The 22,175-nt window shown below is 41.4% G+C and overlaps 2 protein-coding genes and 1 long non-coding RNA gene across 3 annotated transcripts in view; 1 reads left to right on the forward strand and 2 right to left on the reverse strand.

The window, feature by feature from the left end:
• The window catches only part of LOC310704448 (amine sulfotransferase-like), a 41,733-nt gene that overhangs the window by 7,297 nt on the left and 12,261 nt on the right, over window positions 1-22,175 (reverse strand). The gene's annotated exons all lie outside the window — the stretch shown is intronic.
• Window positions 1-22,175, forward strand: part of LOC310704480 — a 37,089-nt gene that overhangs the window by 6,614 nt on the left and 8,300 nt on the right. The window lies entirely within an intron of this gene.
• LOC310704442 (amine sulfotransferase-like) overlaps window positions 5,632-22,175 on the reverse strand; it is a 64,475-nt gene continuing 47,931 nt past the window's right edge. Inside the window, exon 7 of the mRNA XM_083497911.1 lies at window positions 5,632-6,080. Coding sequence (XP_083354037.1) covers window positions 5,956-6,080 — 125 coding nt within the window. The 3' untranslated portion in view covers window positions 5,632-5,955. The remainder of the gene's footprint in view (window positions 6,081-22,175) is intronic.

Below are 22,175 nucleotides of genomic sequence, written 5' to 3' on the forward strand. Positions count from 1 at the left end.
ACAGGGGAAGAACTTGTTTCTTTGCACAAGCAACAGCCAATATCAACAGTGGTCTTTGTCCGTTTAAGAAATAAATGCAGTATTACCTCTGCTCAGGTCCACTAGTAGAAAATGGGCTGAAATGGTAAGAGAGACCTGAGATTCACCAACGGATGTCTATTTGTACACACATGCCTGCACTGATTTACACCCCAATAACACAAGCTTTAACTCCAAAATAGTCCCTATTTGTTTTAATAAAACTTACTAAATAATTAGCACTGGTTGTTTTAGAAATCTGTCCAAGAAAAGTAGCAACCTTTTTCATTTGCACACAGCATATCTGAGATCAAATATGACTCATGTCCAAGAATAAACTTTCAAATCCAATATATTGGCAGCAATCCTTCCCACCCTTCACAGATTTTGAAGGATTTTCAGAGTCCACATCAAGATGGACAGCTCCCAGTCATTTTAGTCAGAATTCCATGAAAGCTATTTCCCAGTAAACAATGCCACATGCAGAAACGGCTCATTTTGTTTTTGTTTATCAACTAAAGCTAATGTTTTCAGGAATACCTTTGCATAGAAAATGCACTTGATGTCTTCCTGTGTTCTCCTTGCTACTGTCCAAATGTATTCTGCAATCCCCTTTCAATGTCTTGGGCTTGGGCAGCTCCCCAACTTTGTCTACTTCCTGTACCTCAGCTTTCCCCCCACAAAATCACAGGGTGTTTTTTTTTTATACAGCACTCCTGAGATTGTGAAATTGCAGTTTATTTTATGACTGCAGGGTTTTTTATTTCAAATGATGGCAAATCTCAGCTGTGCAGGGCCACCCAAGCTGGACAGGTCATAGCCAAGAGTTCAGACTCAATGTGATCCACCTGGAGAAGGAACTGGCAAACCACTCCAGTATTTTGCCAAGAAAACTCCATGGACATAAAAAAGGAGAAGCTTTGAGGAGAAAGTGAGAGTTTCCAAGGCATGCTCTGGTTCATGGGGTCACGGAGAGTCAAACACAACTAAGACGACTAAACAACAACAACAAATAAAATGTAATTAATTTTATCTATGCCTTTTCATGTGATCGTGTTTGCTGTGTGAACTACAGGGGGGAGTATGTGTGGCAAATCACTTCAAGGAATATATTTGGGGTGCATTTGTCTCTTATCAAGTTTCACTGCCTTGAAGTGGCATGCAGCATGGGAGCACAGATTTTTTTTCCTACAGCTAGCCCTGTTTTTGAATTCTGATTAATCATTGCCATCCAGTAGGAATCAAATGCTTTCACCATCTAAAATGTTTGTGAGGCAGTTGGATAGTTCTCCCATTTATCTTTTTCAAACCCACCCAGATACACACTCGAGGGCCCTTTGCAATGTTTATCATCCTTGGGGTCAGAGGAGTTCCTCTGGAATCAGACTTTGTCACTCGTCTTGCACAACCTTTCTCCAGGGGAGTGATGCGAGGAAGCGACAAGCAGCCTTGTCCTCTGAATTAAAGCCAAATGTGTTCAAGAACACTTTCCCTCATAATAAATTTGTTTAGGAATGAAGTGTTCAAAGAGATTATTCAGTACCATAAGAATAAATATTTGTTGCAGCAATCACAGTTTCCCCCCAATTATTTGCAACACATGGATTGCTAATTGCACAAGCATTCTTTCAAGGGCCAAAGGTGAGTAAGTGACAAGCAGCATAAAATAAAATTGCTCTTGTAATTTTTATGTTACTTTTTCTACAGTTCTGAAATTATACTATATCACACAGTTATGCACACCCAGCAATTTGGTGTAACCCACCAAAGTGACTTATCTTCACCAGGGAAATAATCAAGTATCCATATTGGTTTTGTCGGACCATTACAAGGAAATTACTTCTTGCCTGTTTTACTTCTACTCAAAATGGCTTCAAATAATCACAAAGATCTGTTTCAACAATCACAACAACAAATGTGCAACAAATGGATTGACAGATACTACAACATATGTACCCCCTGTTCTAGAGAAGGATCTGAGCAAGCAAATCTGTTCAGAATACTGCTTGCTTTCTTGCTTACAACACAGCTTTAGATGGACTGCAGCAAATCTCTCGAGATCTGCACCATTGGTACACACATGCAAGACAGAGAAAATTTCTGGAATCAGACTCATTTCACCATTGATGTTCCAGCAGAACCTGAAGAGGAGCCTTTCCATCTGCTCCTGAAAAACACTCTCAAAGCTTTCATTTTTTTGCAATGGCCATCATGTTTTCCCAGTCTCCAAGAGTGCCTGGCACTGTGGTGCTCAAATAGATAGTTGTAACGCCAGGTTGTCACAAAATGCCATCCCTAGTTGCTGCACAGAATCTGGCACCTTTATTGGGAGGTTCCAAGATCAACATGCACATTCTTTTAGTGTAATGTCTCCAGATCAGAGTTGCCCAAAGCAGCCTCTGAGCTGGTTCCTGTGCTGCATGTTCTCGCCAGCCCTCTGTTGCCTCCCTTCACTTCTGCACTCTGTTCACTTCTGAACAGAGAAGCTGCTGTTGCAATTGTGCTTAATTGCTGTTGCTAACCATCCAGAGGCAGGAATGCTGCCCCCCCCCATGACTCAAGAGCTGGGGGTGGGGGCGAGGAGGAGGAGAAAAACCAGAGACGCTTGTTGATTCTGCTAGCCTGACTGGACAAAGGGGAAAAGTTAGTCTACCTGCGCTGCGTAGCAGGGTACTGTATTTTTGCACAAATGCTCTCCTCCATTTGCACATTAGTTCATTTATCACTCCTCAAGTGTGCTGCCTTCTCAGCATAAAGCACAATTGCTGGCTTTGGTATGTTTTACTGGGAAGTAACTCCCTTTGGTAAACGAGGCTTCCTTCTTAATGAGGAAAAGGGATGACAAAAAGGGAATCTCTCCTTGCCCTCCAATTTCCCACAGCCACTACTGGTCTGCTTGTCATCACTGGGCTGTTATTAACATACAGCAACCATAAGACAAAAATATAAAATACAAAATGCATCAACAAAATAGAACCACAACACCACTGGACACCTTATACTTGCAGCAAATTAAAATTCCTAGAGACTCCATTAACACAAGGTTGACAAAAACATGTTATGTTGAGAGTTGTGAGCCTGTACAAACTTAAGGAGTATTTGTTGCTTGCTGCTATTGCATATCCTTATCTTGCTTTTCCTCTAAGGAGATCAAGGCTGGGTACATTGCTTTGTTATTCTGCGGGGCATATCAGGATTACTCAACATTTCAGTTAAAGCAGAGAACCTGCTTTTCTGGCTCCATGCATGTTGACTTTTTCTTTAGTTGATCCATGAATGACAATATAGATTTTTATCTTCCTTTTCCTCCCAGAAGCCCAATGTTATTTTCATTATGACGCAATTCCCCTTTTGTATTTGCAACAACCCTCTGAAGTAAGGTAGCAGTGGGGTAAATTAATATATTGTTATGAGTTTGTGGGTACTAGACACTTCTCATTTCCTGGATCCAATAAGTGTTAGAATTTAATCCAGGCTTGGGATGTTAAACATCTGGGTACAAGACCTGTGTATATAATGTTGTGTATTAGACACTTCTCACTCTCTGGAACAGGTGGCGCTGTGGGTTAAACCACAGAGCCTGGGACCTGCCGATCAGAAGGTTGGCGGTTCGAATCCCCGCAACGGGGTGAGCTCCCGTTGCTCGGTCCCTGCTCCTGCCAACCTAGCAGTTCGAAAGCACGTCAAAGTGCAAGTAGATAAATAGGTACGGCTCCGGCGGGAAGGTAAACGGCATTTCTGTGTGCTGCTCTGGTTCACCAGAAGTGGCTTAGTCATGCTGGCCACATGACCCGAAAGCTGTATGCCGGCTCCCTCGGCCAATAAAGAGAGATGTGCGCCGCAACCCCAGAGTCGGCCACAACTGGACCTAATGGTCAAGGGTCCGTTTACCGTTTATATGCCCAGGAAATCACCTGGGGTGATGGACCATTAGCAGAACAACAGGAAGGTGATTATTCATTAGGAAAGCCAAAGAGGGGGGCTCTGCGCCAGATGGCAAATGGGAGAGGCCCCTCCCTCAGCTCAGAGCTAGTTAGAAGATAAAGCCAGAGCTTAGAGATATAGGAGCTGCTGTGATGCACACTAGAGAGAAAGAGGCAGAGCATGATGCTGGATCTCTGCTTGAATTCTATCCTAGGCTGTGCCCCTTATCAACCCTTTCATCGTAGGCTCAGGTTGTATAAATGTGTAAATAAACCATACTTCATAAGGACACTACAGTCTCCACTGTGCCTCATTTCCAAAAGCAAAGACAAATCCCTGGAATATTGCACTACTGAGATTGGGGTGGCATGCAAAAAGATGGACATCAGAAGTCTTAATTGCCAATAGATTGTGAGAGAAGGATGCAGAGGGTATAATCAACTTACAGTGTACCAGGCCCAAGAATTCCTGTTGGCATCTCTGGTTCCTCATGCCCACTCCGGGCAGCTGTTGCTTCCTTCCCTCAGCTCTTCTTCCCATGCTGTGCTATATATCCTTCCCCAGCTGAAGTCCTCTGGCTTACTCACTATTTTTGATGTCAGCACCAGGCCAGTGACCCAGAGATGGGCAGTGGGGTCAGGCTGGGACTAGTGATGTGCCCCTCTGAGCTCCTGAGACCTTGCCCAGGGCCTGATGTGTTTGATCGCTGCTGTCAGGTCTAAGTTTTCCTAGACCTTCAGGACGTGGCAAAGTGTACCCTCCTCCCTTCACCTGCCCCATGCTCAAAGATTAACTGAGCCCTAAGCTATCTAAGTAGACAAGCAAGCAAGCAGGCAACCCTTCAAGTGGGTTGGGTCTGCAAGGATTTTTGCATGTGCTGGCATCTGTGTGTCCTTGGAGGAGATGGCGGCAGTGTTGGCAATAGCTCAGCATCCAATTTGCTCTAGTCCTCTCCCTTGAAGCAGAAGACTGCTTGCTGACTGGAAGAAGCACCAAGGTTGTTCCACAGCAGGCGGTGCCTGGCTTGAGGTGTCCAATGTTACAGGGGCAGAACATTTTTCTGGCAACCCGCTTGGTGCCTCTCTATTCTCTAGACTACTGGACTCCTCCCTGGGCTCAGACCCTTTGTAGGGTCCTCATTTCACCTCCTCCATCCCGCTAAGAACCTCCCCAGGGTTATTCAGAAGAACCTTCCTGAGCTCCTTCCATTGATCTTCAGGATCCAATCATTCCCTCTGTGACGTCTCTATGGGACTCAAACCACTTCATAAGGTTTAAAGAGCAGTAGTGGGAAATCTATTTTAACCCTTTCTCTCTGGCCCATGATCCCAATGGAAATTCCCCCTTTACAACCTGACCCATGATAGAGATTGCTATAGGCATCAAACATGCACTGTCCATTTTCTCCACTTCTCCTCCGGACATATTCCTGACGCAGCCTCAAAAATGACTCTGTGGGGGTAAGGAGAACCCCAGGAACAGTGCAGAGGGGAAGGAAGGTGAGGGGGGATAGTGCCAACCCGCAGGCTGAAATGTTTGTCCTGATGGAATAATTGGAAGAGCATGAAGTTGAATTCCACTCACAATAAATAAATTGATGATGTGAATGAGTCGGATGATTTACATTGCCATCTGGGACAGCAATAGTTAGTTAGTTTGGTTTTTTTTAACAATAATTTTTATTAATTTTCAATTACAATAATCCAATGCTAGGCTCATTATAACAGTGCCAATTTAAAATACAATTAATAATCCTAATAGTTAGTTTGGGATTCCTTAACTTTTGCACATGGGGTCAGAAATTAGGACATGTTGGAATGTAGAAAGAGAAGAAGTGGACAATACAAATGTAATTGTTTTGTGGTGTTTTTTTTTAAAAAATTACAGCACATATTAGAACATTAGGAAGCTATTAAGCCAGATGAGAGTTTGTTTTCTACTAACTCTTATAAATAGGCCTGGATTAAATGCAAACAATGCACTTTATTTCATCTTTCCAAGCTGAAGGCAGACTCATGATTCCTCATGGATGTCCCAGCAGAACTTGAAGGGCAGCTTTTCCATTCTCTCCTTAAAAACGCTGTCAAACCTTTCACTTTGTGCGACTGTCATCATGTTCTTCCAGTCTCCAACAGTGCCTGGCCCAGGAAGCAGACAGAAAGAACGTGCATTGTGGTGGTCAAAAAAATATCCATACCACCAGATATATTTGATCTCTAGATGCAATTGTCAGGTGAATATATTTGTCAGGAATTCTGCAAGCAGCACCAAGTCAGTGTGATCTACCATTAACTTACCTTTTCAAGGAAAATGTCCTTTGCTGTGGTCCATGAGATCCGGTGGCAAGAACTCATAGTTTCCCCTCGGATCCGCTTTCATTTTATTAAATGTAGCCTGATCCACAACAGCATCCACCTCCTTTTCCGTCAGTCTCTTTCCCAGGAAGTTGCATAATTTCAATACACAGCTTCTCAGATCCTGAAATGGAACGTGGTTTTAATGTCAGGCCATCCACAATAGAGAAACCTGAGAGCTTAGAGACTAAAACTCATGGAACAGGCAGGAATACAAGCAGGGAAAACAAGCAGCCTGCATCTTTCTTTGCCTAGTTTGGAATAATTGCCATTGCATCATATTGCACTTTCATTGTTACAGTACTTTTATTCCATGAACCATGCAGAATGCACTATATTATGGGGCAGCTCTTTCAACTGAGTCCACAAGTAAATAAATAAATGTCCCTGTTGAAGACACAAGGGAGGTTTTGTGACATCTATCCTCAGCATCAGAGGGCCTGTGAAATGACATATATTGCTTGGGATCATGACACTTTATTTATAGCCCCATAATCCCTCAGGGGAAATGGTTATATGCACTATTTGCTGTCTAGGGTCTGAAAAGCTGCTCCTGAATCCATGGTCTGCTAGGCTTTGAAAAATCTTTAGGAAAGGAAGCGAGACTAGCAGGGGAAGCAGCAGCTGAGGGCACTTGAATAATCAAATTGCTTCCTTCCTCCATTTTTTAAAGGTGAGTTTTGCTGGATGTTTAATATCAGACTGGGTAGCATTTTGATAACTTACCTTCTTCATTTCTTCATAGGTAAGAAACAGAATATTGAAGTCATCCTTGTGAGAGTACCAGCCTTCCACATGGTCCAGCCATAAACTTGCAAGTACTGATGTGAAAGAAGTTGATTTGGCATAAAATGTAGATCAGATTTAAAAAAAAAATTCAGAGAGAAGCAGTACAAACGTATAAACACCATCAAAACAATTTAAAGGAATCCTTTTAAGCACTAGCAGTGGAACAAACCATTAAACAGAAGCTGAACTAATACCACCCAACCTCACCAAACACTTTCTCAGAGAAGGAATTTACAGAAGAGTTCTGCATTTTAAGGCTCCCTGATGTGCTTCCCATCCTAATGCGATGAGACAGTGATGGGTGGACTGAGATCAGTCTAGCCTTCCTCCAGCTCACTTCCTTCCCACTCTGCCAGTTTCCTTATATGGTGTGGCAGTTAATACTTGCAACATTTAGAGACACTGTCTGGGTTTCTGAGTTATAACTTGACACAAATATCTACACTTGATTAAGGATCACCTTGTAATGATTTGTAGCTGCTGCATCCTGATGCAGGCAGCATACAAATCCACCTGATTTGATTTGGGAGTTAGCCAGATAAATACCCTCCCATTGGCAACAATGCGCACCAGCCATCAGTGGCATAAAATGGTGTAGTTGGAGTCTCTGTTGGAGACTCTTTGTGATGCATGGATGTGGAATTTCCTCAGAGTAACCTATGGCATCAGACATGGCATTCTGAAAATGATCCTTACCACACAGAGAATTTCTTAATCTTTTGTGAAAGGCGATAAAGATGAAGGGAAAAGAATGATTCATTTTAGAGTAGCAATTCATCCTTACCCTTCCCAGCCAAAAACCTCTCCATGAAAATTCCAAAATCTTCTACCTCTTCAAATTTGGCTGCAGTTTTGGAAAAATGGTAAAAGGAAACCGAGACATCCTTTGGGTTTCTGGCCACATAAACAACCTGCAGGAATAACAACATATTCTTTCGATTCCTGGTCTTATTGTTTCTACTGTCCCTTATGTTTTGCTTCTGTAGTTATTTCTCTGGTTGTGAAATGTGCCACGAACTAAGTTGTTGAAGTGGGATATATATGCATAAAATAATAAATGGATGGATCTCAGATATCTCTTCTTGTGGATTCTTGGTGCTTCCAAGTTGCTTTATAGCCCTGGCAGTGTCACACTATTTTGCAACATGCATGTCAAATGCACAGTGCAATCCTATGGTGTTGAATGAGCTTATTCTTATTAAGTGTGTTGGATGGCACCCTTGTAATGAATGCCGTGTTCTGAATGGGCCGCAAGATGGCTGAAGACCACCACATAAAATGGATGCTGTTGAGGAACTATTCATAAATTGTGCTGATCAAAGAGTGAATGGAATGTGCATGTTCTGGCAAAAGTACTGTACCTGCAAGGAAGTGTAAAGACTGGCTGTGCGGACTTCCGGAGGCGGCGCGAAACGGCAATGGCGGTCCTCTTTACACTGTGAAGAGGGGCTCCGCGGAAAAGGGTCGTCCGCTACGGCAGAGCGGAGACCCGCTAAGAAAAAACACAGGTAGAGTGAGCCTGTGGTCGTGGGACTCGGCGGGCACCAAGAGCGACCTCGGAAACGAAGAAGGGACCCCGTAAGGGGCTCCGGAACGTGGAGGGGGTAGCGGTGCTGTGAGTTCATCGCTCTTTCCGCGGAAGTGAAGCCGCGCGGCTGCTGCTGATGAGCGCTGACCTTTCTTCTTTGAATATTCGATTTGAAACAACATACCCGTGAGTAAGAATCTCAAGATTTCTGAATCTAAACTTGTGAAATTTGGCTGAAAGCGGGAGACGTTAAAAAGGAAGTCCGTCTTCTGGCTCTGCTTAAAGTATCAAGCAAAGGCTCATAAAAGCTGAAGTGCTGAGAGGGGTTTTTAAAAGAAGTTGGAATATACCCTGCAAATTCGGATTTGATTGCCTAGAAGTTAAAAAAAAAAAAAAAAAAAATTAATTTGGAAAATCTTCCCCAAGATGGCGCCGAGGTAAGACGCTCTTATCGGAGCTCAAAGAACTTTTTAACTAAATGCCTTTGTTGCCGGCTCTCCTCCTTCTTTTGGATTTTATTTCCTTTCGCTGGGCTTTTGAAAATCTTATCTTATCCTCCTCGGTGCCGGGACTTAGTGAAGTTAATGAAGTTTTAACGAAGGCTCTCAGACATTCCCTCCCGGGCATTAAGGCACTCCCTCCCAGTTTCTCGTTGACTCCTCGTGACAAACTTATCCCAAGGATCTTTAAGGACCTCTAATGGGCTTCTAACCCTAAAAACTATAAATTTATAAAACCACAAATTTCTCCCACCACCTCTAACTTCGTGGACCCCCAAACATCTCAGTTGTTTTAACAAACTGAGAAGAAGAGGGGGGATACTTCAAAGGAGTGCTCTAATTGGACCCAGTTTTAAACTCCTCGCAGCAGCCCAGCCAGGACTGAATGAGAACTGAATGAGATTGCGACCTGAGAACTTTAACACTCTATCACTCCGTTTAGAAGTCTGATCTCATTGATTTAAGAAGAATCTAGCAATGAGAAGAGCCAAAAGACTCAGATGTTCTGATACAGAAACTGACGCAGAGCCCTCCGGTTTCAAACAGAGTAATCTAGATAATTACCTGCTACCTCAAAAACAGCACATATCTCCTCCCAAAACCTTCCTCAACTCTTTACATGGAAAGACAGTTGAAGAGATATCCCTAGGAATAAATGAGGACAAGGCTACTACTCCCATAATCGAGGCACAAGTGCTAATTGATAGAAAGGTGGAGCTGCTGGAGGAATGCTGCCTAATGACTGCTCAAACAGTTCAAAAAATCTTTGAACAATTACAAAACATCTCCAAGAAGCTGGATAACCCAGATGAAAGGAGGCAACTCACTCCCTTTTTGCCATCCTTAATAAGCCCTGGAGACAAACAGAACAAATACAAATTTATACCTCTAAACCAGCCAAAAACCAGAGGAAGCCCCCCTCACTCAGTCAACCTGATACTGAGGCCATGTGAGATTGTTCTCCACATTTTTCCATATAGAGGGCCCCTACCTTACTGGGAGTCATCCTTCTGGGCCAGACACCATCTAAATCTGCTCCTAGGCCTTGAGGGTGGAAGCATCGACCTAAAAGCAGTCAAGAGGCTCACTAACGATGGACATTCCAAAAAAGTACTACTAAAATTTGGTAGTCATAGAATTCCAACCAAAATCCTAAGGGTAAAGGCTTATTTAGCCCAGAAAGGAATTATTCCGCGTCGACACTTTGAAGATATATCACTCAGACCATTGATTGCATCTAAAAGACAGAACAAGATGAATAAGGCCATTTTACCAGAAGCCGACATCTGCCCTACTCCCGTGGAAGAACCCAGTAGATGGGAGAAACCGCAGCCAGCTACCCGGGAAATCACACAAGAAAAATCCAAGCTCTCAAACCAAGCGACGGTAGCATCAAATAACAGCCTCGCCCTTGATACAATAGACTGGACAGTCCCAGAAGAAGTAGATCTGCTGAGTAACTTTACCAAGCTACCAGACAAAGAACAAATAAACATACTCAGTAAATTGACGAAACTACAGGCCAGATTGACCGAAATTCACCAACAAGGGCAACAAAATGCAGTAGAAACAATACACAATCAAACTTTACACTTACCAGCCCTCTCCCCTAAATGCATAGTCAAAAAGAAAGCCACCAATGGAACTTTCAAATGTATAGATGCAGACCTCCAAATCCAGCCTCCTTTAGAATATGAAATGGCAAGGAAAAACTCCAGCAATGAGACCACAAATTCCTGGCTGAGATATCAAATGCTAGCTCTAAACGAAATAGGTACCCCTTATTTAAGTACTACAAAGGACTCTAACATTACCGAACAAAAGATGACCTCCAACAGACCTGATTCACTGAGCCCAACATCAAATGAGGCCAAAGAAATGGAACTAGAGACTGAAAACAGTCCTACTGTCCACAACAGTCTACCAACCACAGAAATTTCTCAGGAACAAGGAATAGTTAAGGAAGAAAACCAAGAAAGGGAGGAAATTTTAATTTCCCGCACTTTAAAAAAGAATCTAAAAGACCCACCATTATGTTCCCCGCCGAAAGCAGCGACAAATGGCTGTATCTGCACAAGACAAAATCCCTCGCTGGACTCAATAACAGAACTAGAATGACTAAATGCTGTCAACCAGCCATCAACTCAAAAACGGATCCTACGCTTGCTGTCCTGGAATATTGCAGGGTGGGGAAACAAAGACGGAGACCCAGACCTAATGAACTTCCTTAAAGATTTTGAATTAATACTTCTACAAGAAACATGGTCAACTAGAGATATTAAAATCAATGGATTCACCTCCTATACGAAACCCGCAGTGAAAACAAACACGAAGGGCCGGCCGAAAGCAGGGTTCTGTTGCATGATCAAAGACAACTTAGGGTTTGAAATCAAGCAGCTAGAAAAATGCTTACCACTTGCACAAGCTCTACTTCTAACCCAAAAAGACGATACTTGGCTACTTGTAAATGTCTATATCCCCCCAACCAAAAACAACAGCAGCAGTGAAAATTGGTCACAACTAACCTTTTATATAGAAAATTTGACCGATAAATACCCAAATGCCTCACTGATAATAGCAGGTGATTTTAATGCCAGAGTGGGAACCAACAATGAACAACTATGTAGCAAACTAAATTGGAATACTGATAATGATATCGCACATGCCCTGAAAATAGGACGATTCTCCAGAGATAGGGTTGTAAACAACGAAGGCTTACGCCTACTTGAATTATGTAACAACTTTAATTTGCAGATTGTGAACGGTTCAACAAAAGGCGATAGAAGCGGGGAGTTTACATACTTCTCCCCCCGAGGATGCAGTGTCATCGACTATATTCTTGTCCCTTATAATATTATAAATTCAATCATGGACCTCAAAATTGGAACGCGTACTGAAAGCGACCATCAGCCATTATTGTTGTCTATTAACTTAAAGGACGAAACCAAAATAACCAAGTACAATATCATAGAACCTTCTCAATACAAACAAATGACCCAATTAAAATGGTCCCAGGAAATGAGTGCAGCAGTGGGGCAAAAACTTACAGCCAACCTGAGAAAACAAGTATTATCCAACTTAAAGACCACTAATCCCTACAGTGATATTCCGAAAATTTATAATGAAATCTTCCAAATGTTCGTAGAGCTTAGTACTCCACCTAAAGTTTGGGTACTTAAACATAGCGCTAGCCCTTGGTTTGATGATGAATGTTTCCAGCTAAAAAGAAAGCTGCGCCAAACATTTAAAAATAATCGCGCTAAACTAGAGCCCTCTTATCTTGATGAAAAAAGACAATACCATTACATTCTGGCCGAAAAGAAACAGAAATATGCAACCCAAAAATGGCTACAATTACTCGACTCAATTCAGAGTAAAAACAACAAAGCGTTCTGGAACCTAGTGTACGGAGGATTGAAAGCCGAAAACCAACTAACTCTACCACCAATTGCAGAATCCAAATGGTCCCAATACTTCACATCTGTATTTAACAATCTACACAGTGAACTCAAAGGAAATGAGACCACTAAAAATAAAATCAATAAACTCCAGGAGTGGCCAAGGGTAGAAGAAGAGGAAATTAGAGAGATAGTTAAAAATTTCAAATCGGGGAAATCTCCTGGGCCAGACGGTCTACCAATAGAATTATTCAAGACCTATATAGATTGGTGGGCAGAACCCTTAGCTCAATTGTTTACTCTCATAGATAAATATGGGATCATACCTGAGATATGGTTAAGATCAATAATTATCCCAATCTTTAAAAATGGCGACCCAAAAGAACCAAGGAATTACAGACCGATAAGCCTATTATCAGTGATAGGGAAAATCTACGCTAAGCACCTTTTATCTAAACTTCTTACCTGGATGAAAAATCTAAATTTACCAGGGAAAGAACAAATAGGTTTCTCCAAAGGTTGCTCTACATTAGACCACTGCCTTATACTTATGCATTTGGTTGAAAAATATAGATCCCAAAGGCAATCTAAGATATATGCTGCTTTTGTAGACTTTCGTGGTGCATTCGACTCAATTGACCGCCCAAAGCTGTGGAGGAAACTCGCAGAATTAAAAATTGATCAGCGCTTATTGATTCTAATACAAAATCTATACTCTTCCAATACCTGTCAAGTCAAACTTAACACCAAAGGTCACCTTTCATCAGACATCCCAAACTCGAAAGGGGTAAAACAAGGGTGTATTCTCGCTCCCTTTCTATTTAATTTATTTTTATCAGACTTGCCAGATCACCTCCAAAAAATAGAATCACATGCCCCTAAACTTAATCAGAAACCAGTTCCTCTCTTATTATACGCAGACGATGCTGTCCTACTATCATTAACGAGCTTGGGTCTGAAACGTCTTATATCTTCTCTGATCCTTTACTGCGAATGTAACAAACTCTCTATAAATTATGAGAAGACAAAAATTTTGGTCTTCTCGAATGGTTGGAAATTAGAGAAATGGAAAATAAGAGGGCAAGAAATCCAACAAGTGAAAATCTATAGGTATCTGGGAATCTTATTCCAGAGCAATTTAGGGTGGGCAAATCATCGCACAAATGCCATAAAACAGGCAAAGTGTACCTCATCAGCAGTTGCCCGTTTTTATTATCAGAAAGGTAATCAATTTATTCCTGCGGCCAATCAGATATTTCAAACAAAAGTGCAATCCCAGATATTCTATGGAATCCCGCTATGGGTCCAAGCATATAACAGTGATTTAAAAAAGATTCACTCCAGCTTTCTGAGACGTATTCTTGGACTCCCAGCTGTGATCAAATATGAAACAATGTGTGCAGAAATAGGCATACACACAATGGAATATTGGGCCTGGTCCACCTCAATAAAGTACTGGTTACGCTGCCATTTTCGCTGCCCTCCATCAAGCCTGCTCGCTGATTTGCTCAAAGACTCCTATAAATCAAGATGGTATCAGTACCTCGAAAAAAAGATTGAATCTTTAGGCATCGAGCTGGAGCCCCTGTACAATTCTAATGAGCAATACATTTTCCATAATATCCAAACTAGACTAAAGGATGTCGAGAGACAAAATATTATGGCAGCTGTAAACAAAATTTGCTCCCCCATATTCTATGATTTAAATATCTTAGATAGCAGAGCCAATTACGTCACTAAATTAATAATCCCAGCCCAACGTAGGGCTTTTATGCTGGCCCGTTTGAATGTTTTTCCCTCAGCATTTGTCAGGGGAAGATATCAAAACATTCCTAGAAACAAGAGATTCTGCAGATGTTCTATGAATCTCCCGGACACTGTAGAGCATATTCTCTTTCATTGCCCATTGCACAGTATCCCACGTCAACGCGTGCTGTCCCCTCTTTTGGGAGGTCTGGAACCCCAGCAAGGTGAATGTGTGGGATTCTGCCTATCCGACGTCGACCAAAGGGTAACGGCGGGGGTAGCCGAGTTTTTGGTAGCAGTTCTCCAAGGAGCAGGTTAACAACGAAAACCACTGATTTTATATGTATATATATATATATATATATATGTATGTAGCCAACTGCTGCCTTTTATATATATTTCAAAGCTTTTATATGTTATTTCCTCTTTTATGGTTTTATTTGCACAATGCCTAATAAAGGTTTGATAAGTTAAAAATTTGATTGCCTAGAAGTTAAAAATTGACATAGATCGGGACCTCTTCTCCTCTTTTTGGTGGATTACAAAGTTTTGAGAACCCAGCCCTCGGGCTGCCTGGATACAAAAGAACCATCAGACTGCGGTAACTGTATATAAAGTTAAAATGTTACATTGGGGCTATTTTGTAAGATACAAATAAGGAACTGTTGCATGCACCATTGTTAAGAACTTTCATCTTGATTTGGGTAAATTTCTGCAAGTTTAAAGTGAACTTTGAAGGTTTCTCCTCCTTTTTTCTTTTTCCATTTTTACTTGGGAACTTAATGGTGGAAACTTTTCATTCTCTTTTCTAACTTTTGGGGAGCTCCCCCTACTGGACTGTGGAATATCTAGTCTCTGAGAACTGCTGGTTGTTTTGCAAATCTTCTGCCTGGATGTTTATATCCTGGACTGCCTTTTCCATGGGATTTACAATTTGACCTTGATACATGGACAGCTGTGGAATGAGTGGCGCTGCAAAAACAAGGGCTGCCAAAAAAGCAAAACAAACTGAACTCTTGCAATCAACTTTGCCTGTGCAGCCACGCAGATCATCTGTCCCAATTGTCACAGGCCTGCAAGAAGGATAGATAGATATAGATAGATAGATAGATAGATAGATAGATAGATAGATAGATAGATTCTTTATTGTCATTACACTAGTGCAACCTTGCACAAGTGCAACGAAATTGGATGCCATCCCTTAAAAACAACAAAAGCAAAACAACAGCAACAACCAAACAAACCACCTTCCAACCACACCCACACCCACACCCATCAAACTCCCAGGTCTCACTATCGAGTTACAGCATTCAAAAAGGCCACAGCTCTTGGATAGAAACTGTTTTTCAGTCTATTTGTCCTTGACTTGATGTTTCTATACCTCCTGCCAGAAGGCAGTAGTGCAAACAGACTGTATCCCGGGTGAGATGGATCCTGCAGGATGTTGTTTGCTTTCCTAAGGCAACGGGAACCGTACAGTTCTTCCAAAGGTGGGAGAGGGTGACCAATAATCTTTTGGGCTGTGGTTATGACCTTCTGGAGCACCTTCCTCTCCCTAGCTGTACAACTGGAGAACCAAGCACAAATACAGTATGTAAGTATGCTCTCTATGGAGCCTCGGTAGAAGGACACCAGCAGTCTCTCACTCAGATTGTTCTTTTTTAAAAGTCTGAGGAAATAAATTCTCTGCTGGGCCTTCTTCACCAGAGCAGTGGTATTTGCGCTCCAAGTCATGCCCTGATCCATAGTCACTCCCAAAAACCTGAATTCCGCCACCCTCTCCACCCGTTCCCCGTTGATATACAAGGGCTGAATGTCCACCTTTTTTTTTCTGTAATCCACCACCAATTCCTTGGTCTTAGCCGTATTAAGAGCCAGATTGTTCTCTCCACACCAAACACAGAGCCGCTCCACCTCGTCCCGATAGGCGGACTCATCCCCTCCTGAAATGAGCCCCACCACCGTAGTATCATCAGCAAACTTGATGATTTTGTTGCTGGAGTAGATGGCTGTACAGTCATACGTATAGAGAGCATAGAGCAGGGGACTCAACACGCAACCCTGTGGTGAGCCGGTGTTAAGGATAAGGGCTGTGGACACATGTGACCCTACTCTAACCCTCTGAGAACGTTCTGACAAAAAATCCAAAACCCAGAGACAGGTGGAGTTGGGGAGTCCAATCGTCTCTAGCTTGGACACCAGTCTATGGGGGAGGATAGTGTTAAACGCAGAGCTAAAATCCACAAACAGCAGCCTCACATAATTCCCCGGCTGCTCCAGATGGGACAGAGCAGCATGGAGAGTGGTGGTGATAGCGTCTTCTGTGGATCTATTTGCCCTGTATGCAAACTGGTAGTTGTCAAAAGTTGATGGAAGACAGGAAATAATATGACGGCGCACCAGTTTCTCAAAACACTTCATGATGATTGGAGTCAGTGCAACTGGTCTGTAGTCATTCAAACTACTGATTGTGGATTTTTTAGGCAGAGGGACAATAGTTGACGACTTCAGGCAGGGTGGGACAATAGACTGGTGTAAGGACTTATTGAAGATCTTAGTAAAGACCCTCGCCAGCTGATCCGCACAGCCCTTCAACACCTTTCCAGTGATGCCATCAGGTCCAGCCGCCTTCCTCGGATTCACCATCCTCAATACTTGTCTCACCTCGTGCTCCTCTACAGTGAATGAGGGGCCCCTATGGGCTGGTGGCTGTAATACCGGCGTCTCAGGTGGCTCCTTCTCAAAGCGAGCAAAGAAGAGGTTAAGCTCCTCCGCCAGCAAAGGGTCACCGTCGACAGCGCCAAGAAGGAGAATCTAAACAGCCAGCTTTTGGGGATATGGCTTCAGGAGGGCTGGATCCAGTCTCTAAAGAAATATTGGACCAGCTGGCAGCTTTAAATAAGAAAGCTGATGAACAGGTGACTAAATTTGACCAAGTGACAGCTACAATTAATAAATTGACTGACCAAGTTGCTCAAAATACACAGGCAATAGGAAATATTCAAATAACAATGGCAGAAAATCGAAAATTAGCTGAAGAAGCAAATTTAAAAGCAGAACAAAATAAAAAGAAGATAGAGGAAGTAAGAGGGGAAGTAAGACCACTGAGTAGACAGATCAATGAACAGCAAGCTTATCTGTCCATGGCAGAATTGAAAAATCGGGAAAGCAATCTCAGGCTGAGAAATATACCAGAACTTGAAAAAGAAGATTTGATTGGTTTCTTGACAGCAGAAATATCAAAGTTCTGGGGTCTAGCAGAAGAGAAGGACTTCAAAATTGTCACCGCCTTTAGATTGGGAAGAGTGGCGAAGAAGGACAAACCAAGGGATTGCTTGATCATTTTGAGATCTAAGCAAGAAAAAGACAATATACTCGGCCTACACTTCAAAAACTCACTGGTGATTCAGGGAAGGACAGCAGAAATCTTCAGAGACATACCGAAACAACTTCTGGATTTAAGAACTACATATAAAGATCTTGCAGGACTATTGAGAAACAACACAATCCCCTATAGGTGGGAATTCCCTCAAGGACTATCTTTTAACTTCAAAGGGAAAAAAGTAAGAATTAGAACAGCAGAGGACCAAGAAACGTTCCTGAACGACCACGGGGAGGACCTTCGGAAAGGAGTAGCAGGAGCTTGGCCACCACCTCCGCCTGGCTCAACACCTGCTCCACCTCCAGACGTAGATGACAAGGGAGACATCCCTATTGGTTGACAAATTGATTCAGGATGTCTCTGCAGCTTCTTAGTTGGAACATTCACGGTGCAAATTCCCCCGAGAAAAGAAAAAGGATCTTTCATATATTGAGGAAAGAACAATTGGACATTATTTGCCTGCAAGAAACACATGTGACTAGGCTCCATAGGATAGTTTTAATTAATAAAAGACTAGGCCAAGAATTTATTTCATCAGATAAGGTTAAGAAAAGAGGGGTAGTGATTTATGCAAAGGAGAACCTATCACCAAAGTTTTTGTTTAAAGACGAACAAGGAAGAATTTTGGCGATTGAAATACAAACACAAGGAGAAAAATTTCTGATTGTAGGAATATATGCACCAAATGAGGGGAAATCGGAATTTTACAAGAAGCTGCATGAGATAATGCTGGATCATATTGACTATACTAACATCATTTTGATGGGAGATATGAATGGGGTGGTCTCCACCTATATGGATAAGTCACAAAACCAAAACTTAACTAAAGATGGCAGACTACCTAAAACTTTTTTTGAACTAACAGACAATATGGACTTGATTGACATTTGGAGGACAAAGAACCCCTTAGGTAAAGAAGGAACATTCTTTTCTGAGGCCCACCTATCATGGACAAGAATCGACCAAATCTGGATAACTAGAGGACTGGCACCTAAGACTAAAAAAATAGAGATCTGCCCCAAAACTTGCTCCGACCATAATGCCTTGAAAATGGAATTGAGACTTACGTCTGCTGGATCCTTTAGATGGAGAATGAATGACACCTTGTTTAGAGATCAGGAGGTTGTTAAGAAGGCCCAAAAAACGTTGAAGGATTACTTTGAGATAAATTTGAACACCTCGGTGGAAAAGAGAACAATCTGGGATGCAAGTAAAGCAGTTATGAGAGGGTTTCTGATACAACAGAATACGATTAAGAAAAAACTCTGGAATGGAAAAAAGGACAAGATATTAGAGAAGATAAGAGACGGAGAGAAAAAACTGAGACTAAAACCAAAATCAAAAGAAGTTCTAAGAGAAACTAAATTCCATCAAGCACAATATGCGAAATTGATAAACCAAGAAGTTGAATGGAAAATTAAACAAATGAGACAAAGATCGTTTGAATCAGCAAATAAATGTGGAAAACTACTAGCATGGCAGTTGAAAAAGAGACAAAAATTGAACTTTGTTACCAATCTGGAGGTTGAAGGAGAAAGTATCCAGAAACCTGAAGAAATTAGAAAGTGTTTCCAGAGATATTTTAAAAAATTATTTACTCAAGGACCTCAGGCAGAGATTGAGATAAGCCAATTTATAAAAAGTAATGGACTGCCAAAACTACCTCAAGATAAACAAACAATCCTGAATTATAAAATAACACAGCAGGAAATTGAAAGTGTCATTCAGAATATGCAATTAGGTAAATCCCCAGGCCCAGATGGACTTACCTCCAAGTATTATAAGACACTAAAGGACTACTTGATCCAGCCACTAATGGAGGTATGCAACCAGATTATGGAGGGGAAGGGGGCACCAGAATCGTGGAAAGAAGCTTTCATCACTTTGATACCAAAAGTGGAATCTGAAAAGACTCAACTTAAGAACTACCGTCCCATCTCACTCCTGAACGTGGATTACAAAATTTTTGCTGATATTTTGGCAAGTAGATTTAAAAAAGTTTTAAATGAAGTAATTCATAAAGACCAAGCAGGCTTTCTCCCTGGTAGACATTTGTCTGACAACACTAGGAATATTATCGATGTTTTGGAGCTACTGCAGACAAATATGAACACGAAGGCAGTGCTAATTTTCATAGATGCAGAGAAGGCCTTTGACAACATTTCTTGGAAATTTATGAAGAAAAACTTGGAAGGGATGGGAGTGGGAAGGGCGTTCCAAAATGGTATAGAAGCAATCTATTCAGAGCAAAAGGCTAAATTGATAGTGAACAATGTGGTGACAGAAGAGTTCAAAATTGAAAAAGGGACACGACAGGGGTGCCCCTTATCACCTCTGTTATTTATCTCTGTCCTGGAGGTGCTGCTGAATTTGATTAGGAAGGACCAGCTGGTGGAAGGAATACAGGTCGGAGAGAAACAATATAAATTGAAAGCTTTTGCAGATGACTTGGTTTTAACATTACAGGAGCCAGAACCTAGTACAAAAAGAGTTTTAGAATTAATTTATGAGTTTGGTCGGGTGGCGGGATTTAAGCTGAATAAACAAAAAACTAAGGTTTTGGCAAAAAATCTGACACCTTCAGAAATAGATGGGTTCCAGAAGGAAACGGAGTTAAATGTGGTTAAAAAAGTGAAATACCTGGGGGTCAATTTGTCTGGTAAAAATTTGAATTTATTCAAGGATAACTATGAAAAATGTTGGTCAGAAATCAAAAAGGATTTAGAAATTTGGTCAAGACTAAAACTTTCCTTGTTGGGAAGAATCGCAGCCGTAAAGATGAATGTATTGCCAAAGATGTTGTTCTTGTTTCAAACCCTGCAGATCGTGGACAGAGTGGAATGTTTTGGAAAGTGGCAGAAGGATATCTCGAAGTTTGTCTGGCAGGGCAAAAAGCCCAGAATAAAATTTAAAATACTAACAGACGCAAAAGAAAGAGGGGGATTTGCCCTGCCGGACTTAAGGTTATACTATGAGGCTGCATCCTTCTGCTGGATGAAGGATTGGTTCTTATTAGAAAACACTGATGTCCTAGATCTGGAAGGGTTTAACAATGCTTTTGGATGGCATGCATACTTGTGGTACGACAAGGTAAAGGTTCATAAATTGTTTAAAAACCATATTGTCAGGAGAGCTTTATTTAATGTCTGGACCAAATATAAGGACTTACTTGAAAATAAGACCCTGAGGTGGCTTTCAACAATGGAGGCAAAAACCTCAAAAAGACTTAATATGGAGGTTGGCTGGGCAAAATACTGTGAGATAATAGAAAAAATTGGAGACAACTGGAGGTTGCAGAGTTTAGAAAAATTAAAAAACAAGGTGTGAGACTGGTTACATTACGCCCAAATTCAAGAGACTTTTAAAAAGGATAAAAAAATTGGTTTCCAGGTGGAAAAATCGAAACTAGAGACAGAATTACTTGAACCAAAGACGAAAGTGCTTTCAAGAATGTATAACTTGCTGCTTAAATGGAATACTCAAGATGAGATAGTTAAATCAGCCATGATAAAATGGGCTCAAGACATTGGGTACAACATTATGTTTGAAGACTGGGAAAGGTTATGGACCACCGGTATGAAATTCACGGCATGTAATGCCTTGAAAGAAAACATTATGAAAATGATATATAGGTGGTACATGACCCCAGTCAAACTGGCAAAGATATATCATTTGTCTGATAATAAATGTTGGAAATGTAAGGAGGCTGAAGGAACATTCTTTCACCTCTGGTGGACATGCCCGAGGGTGAAGGCCTTCTGGGAAATGATTTACAATGAGATGAAAAAGGTATTTAAGTATACCTTCCACAAGAAACCAGATGCCTTCCTCCTGGGCATTGTGGGCCAGAGAGTGTTAAAGAAGGATAGAACTTTCTTCTTATATGCAACTACAGCAGCAAGAACTCTTATAGCTAAACATTGGAAGACACAGGAGCTACCCACGCTGGAAGAGTGGCATACGCAACTGATGGACTACATGGAGTTGGCCGAAATGACTGGCAGAATCCGAGATCTGGGAGAAGAAACAATAGAAGAGGACTGGAAAAAATTTAAGGACTATTTACAAAAACATTATAAGTTATATGAATGTTGAGAATTTGCTAAGTTTTGGGAAAATTAGCTTCAGCAATTAAACTTGAAAATGGTGGAAACTAAGTTATAACCATGAAAAGACCAAAGTTTAGAGTAATGTTTGTTTTTTAGGATTGATGATGGGAAAAAAAGACTTAACAACAAGTACCCTAAATCTAAAATATAATTAGATGAAAGTACAAAAAACGCATGAAACAAGGTAACAATTTGCTGTTATTTTTATTGTAAAGAATGCAGGGTGTGGAGGATGTGGGGAAGTCCAGTAGATTATGAAAAATTGTTTGGATAATATGAATATTCTCTTTTTTAATTTCTTCTTTTTCTTTTCTGTAAAGTCGCTTTTGATGAGTTACTGACTATGTATTTGACCCTGGAAAAAAGCAATAAAAAATATTATATAAAAAAAAATAAAGACTGGCTGTGCAATGCTAGTTACAAACAA

The sequence above is a fragment of the Podarcis liolepis genome, assembly GCF_965112155.1.
Source record: "Podarcis liolepis genome assembly, chromosome: 3".
Taxonomy (NCBI): Eukaryota; Metazoa; Chordata; class Lepidosauria; order Squamata; family Lacertidae; genus Podarcis; species Podarcis liolepis.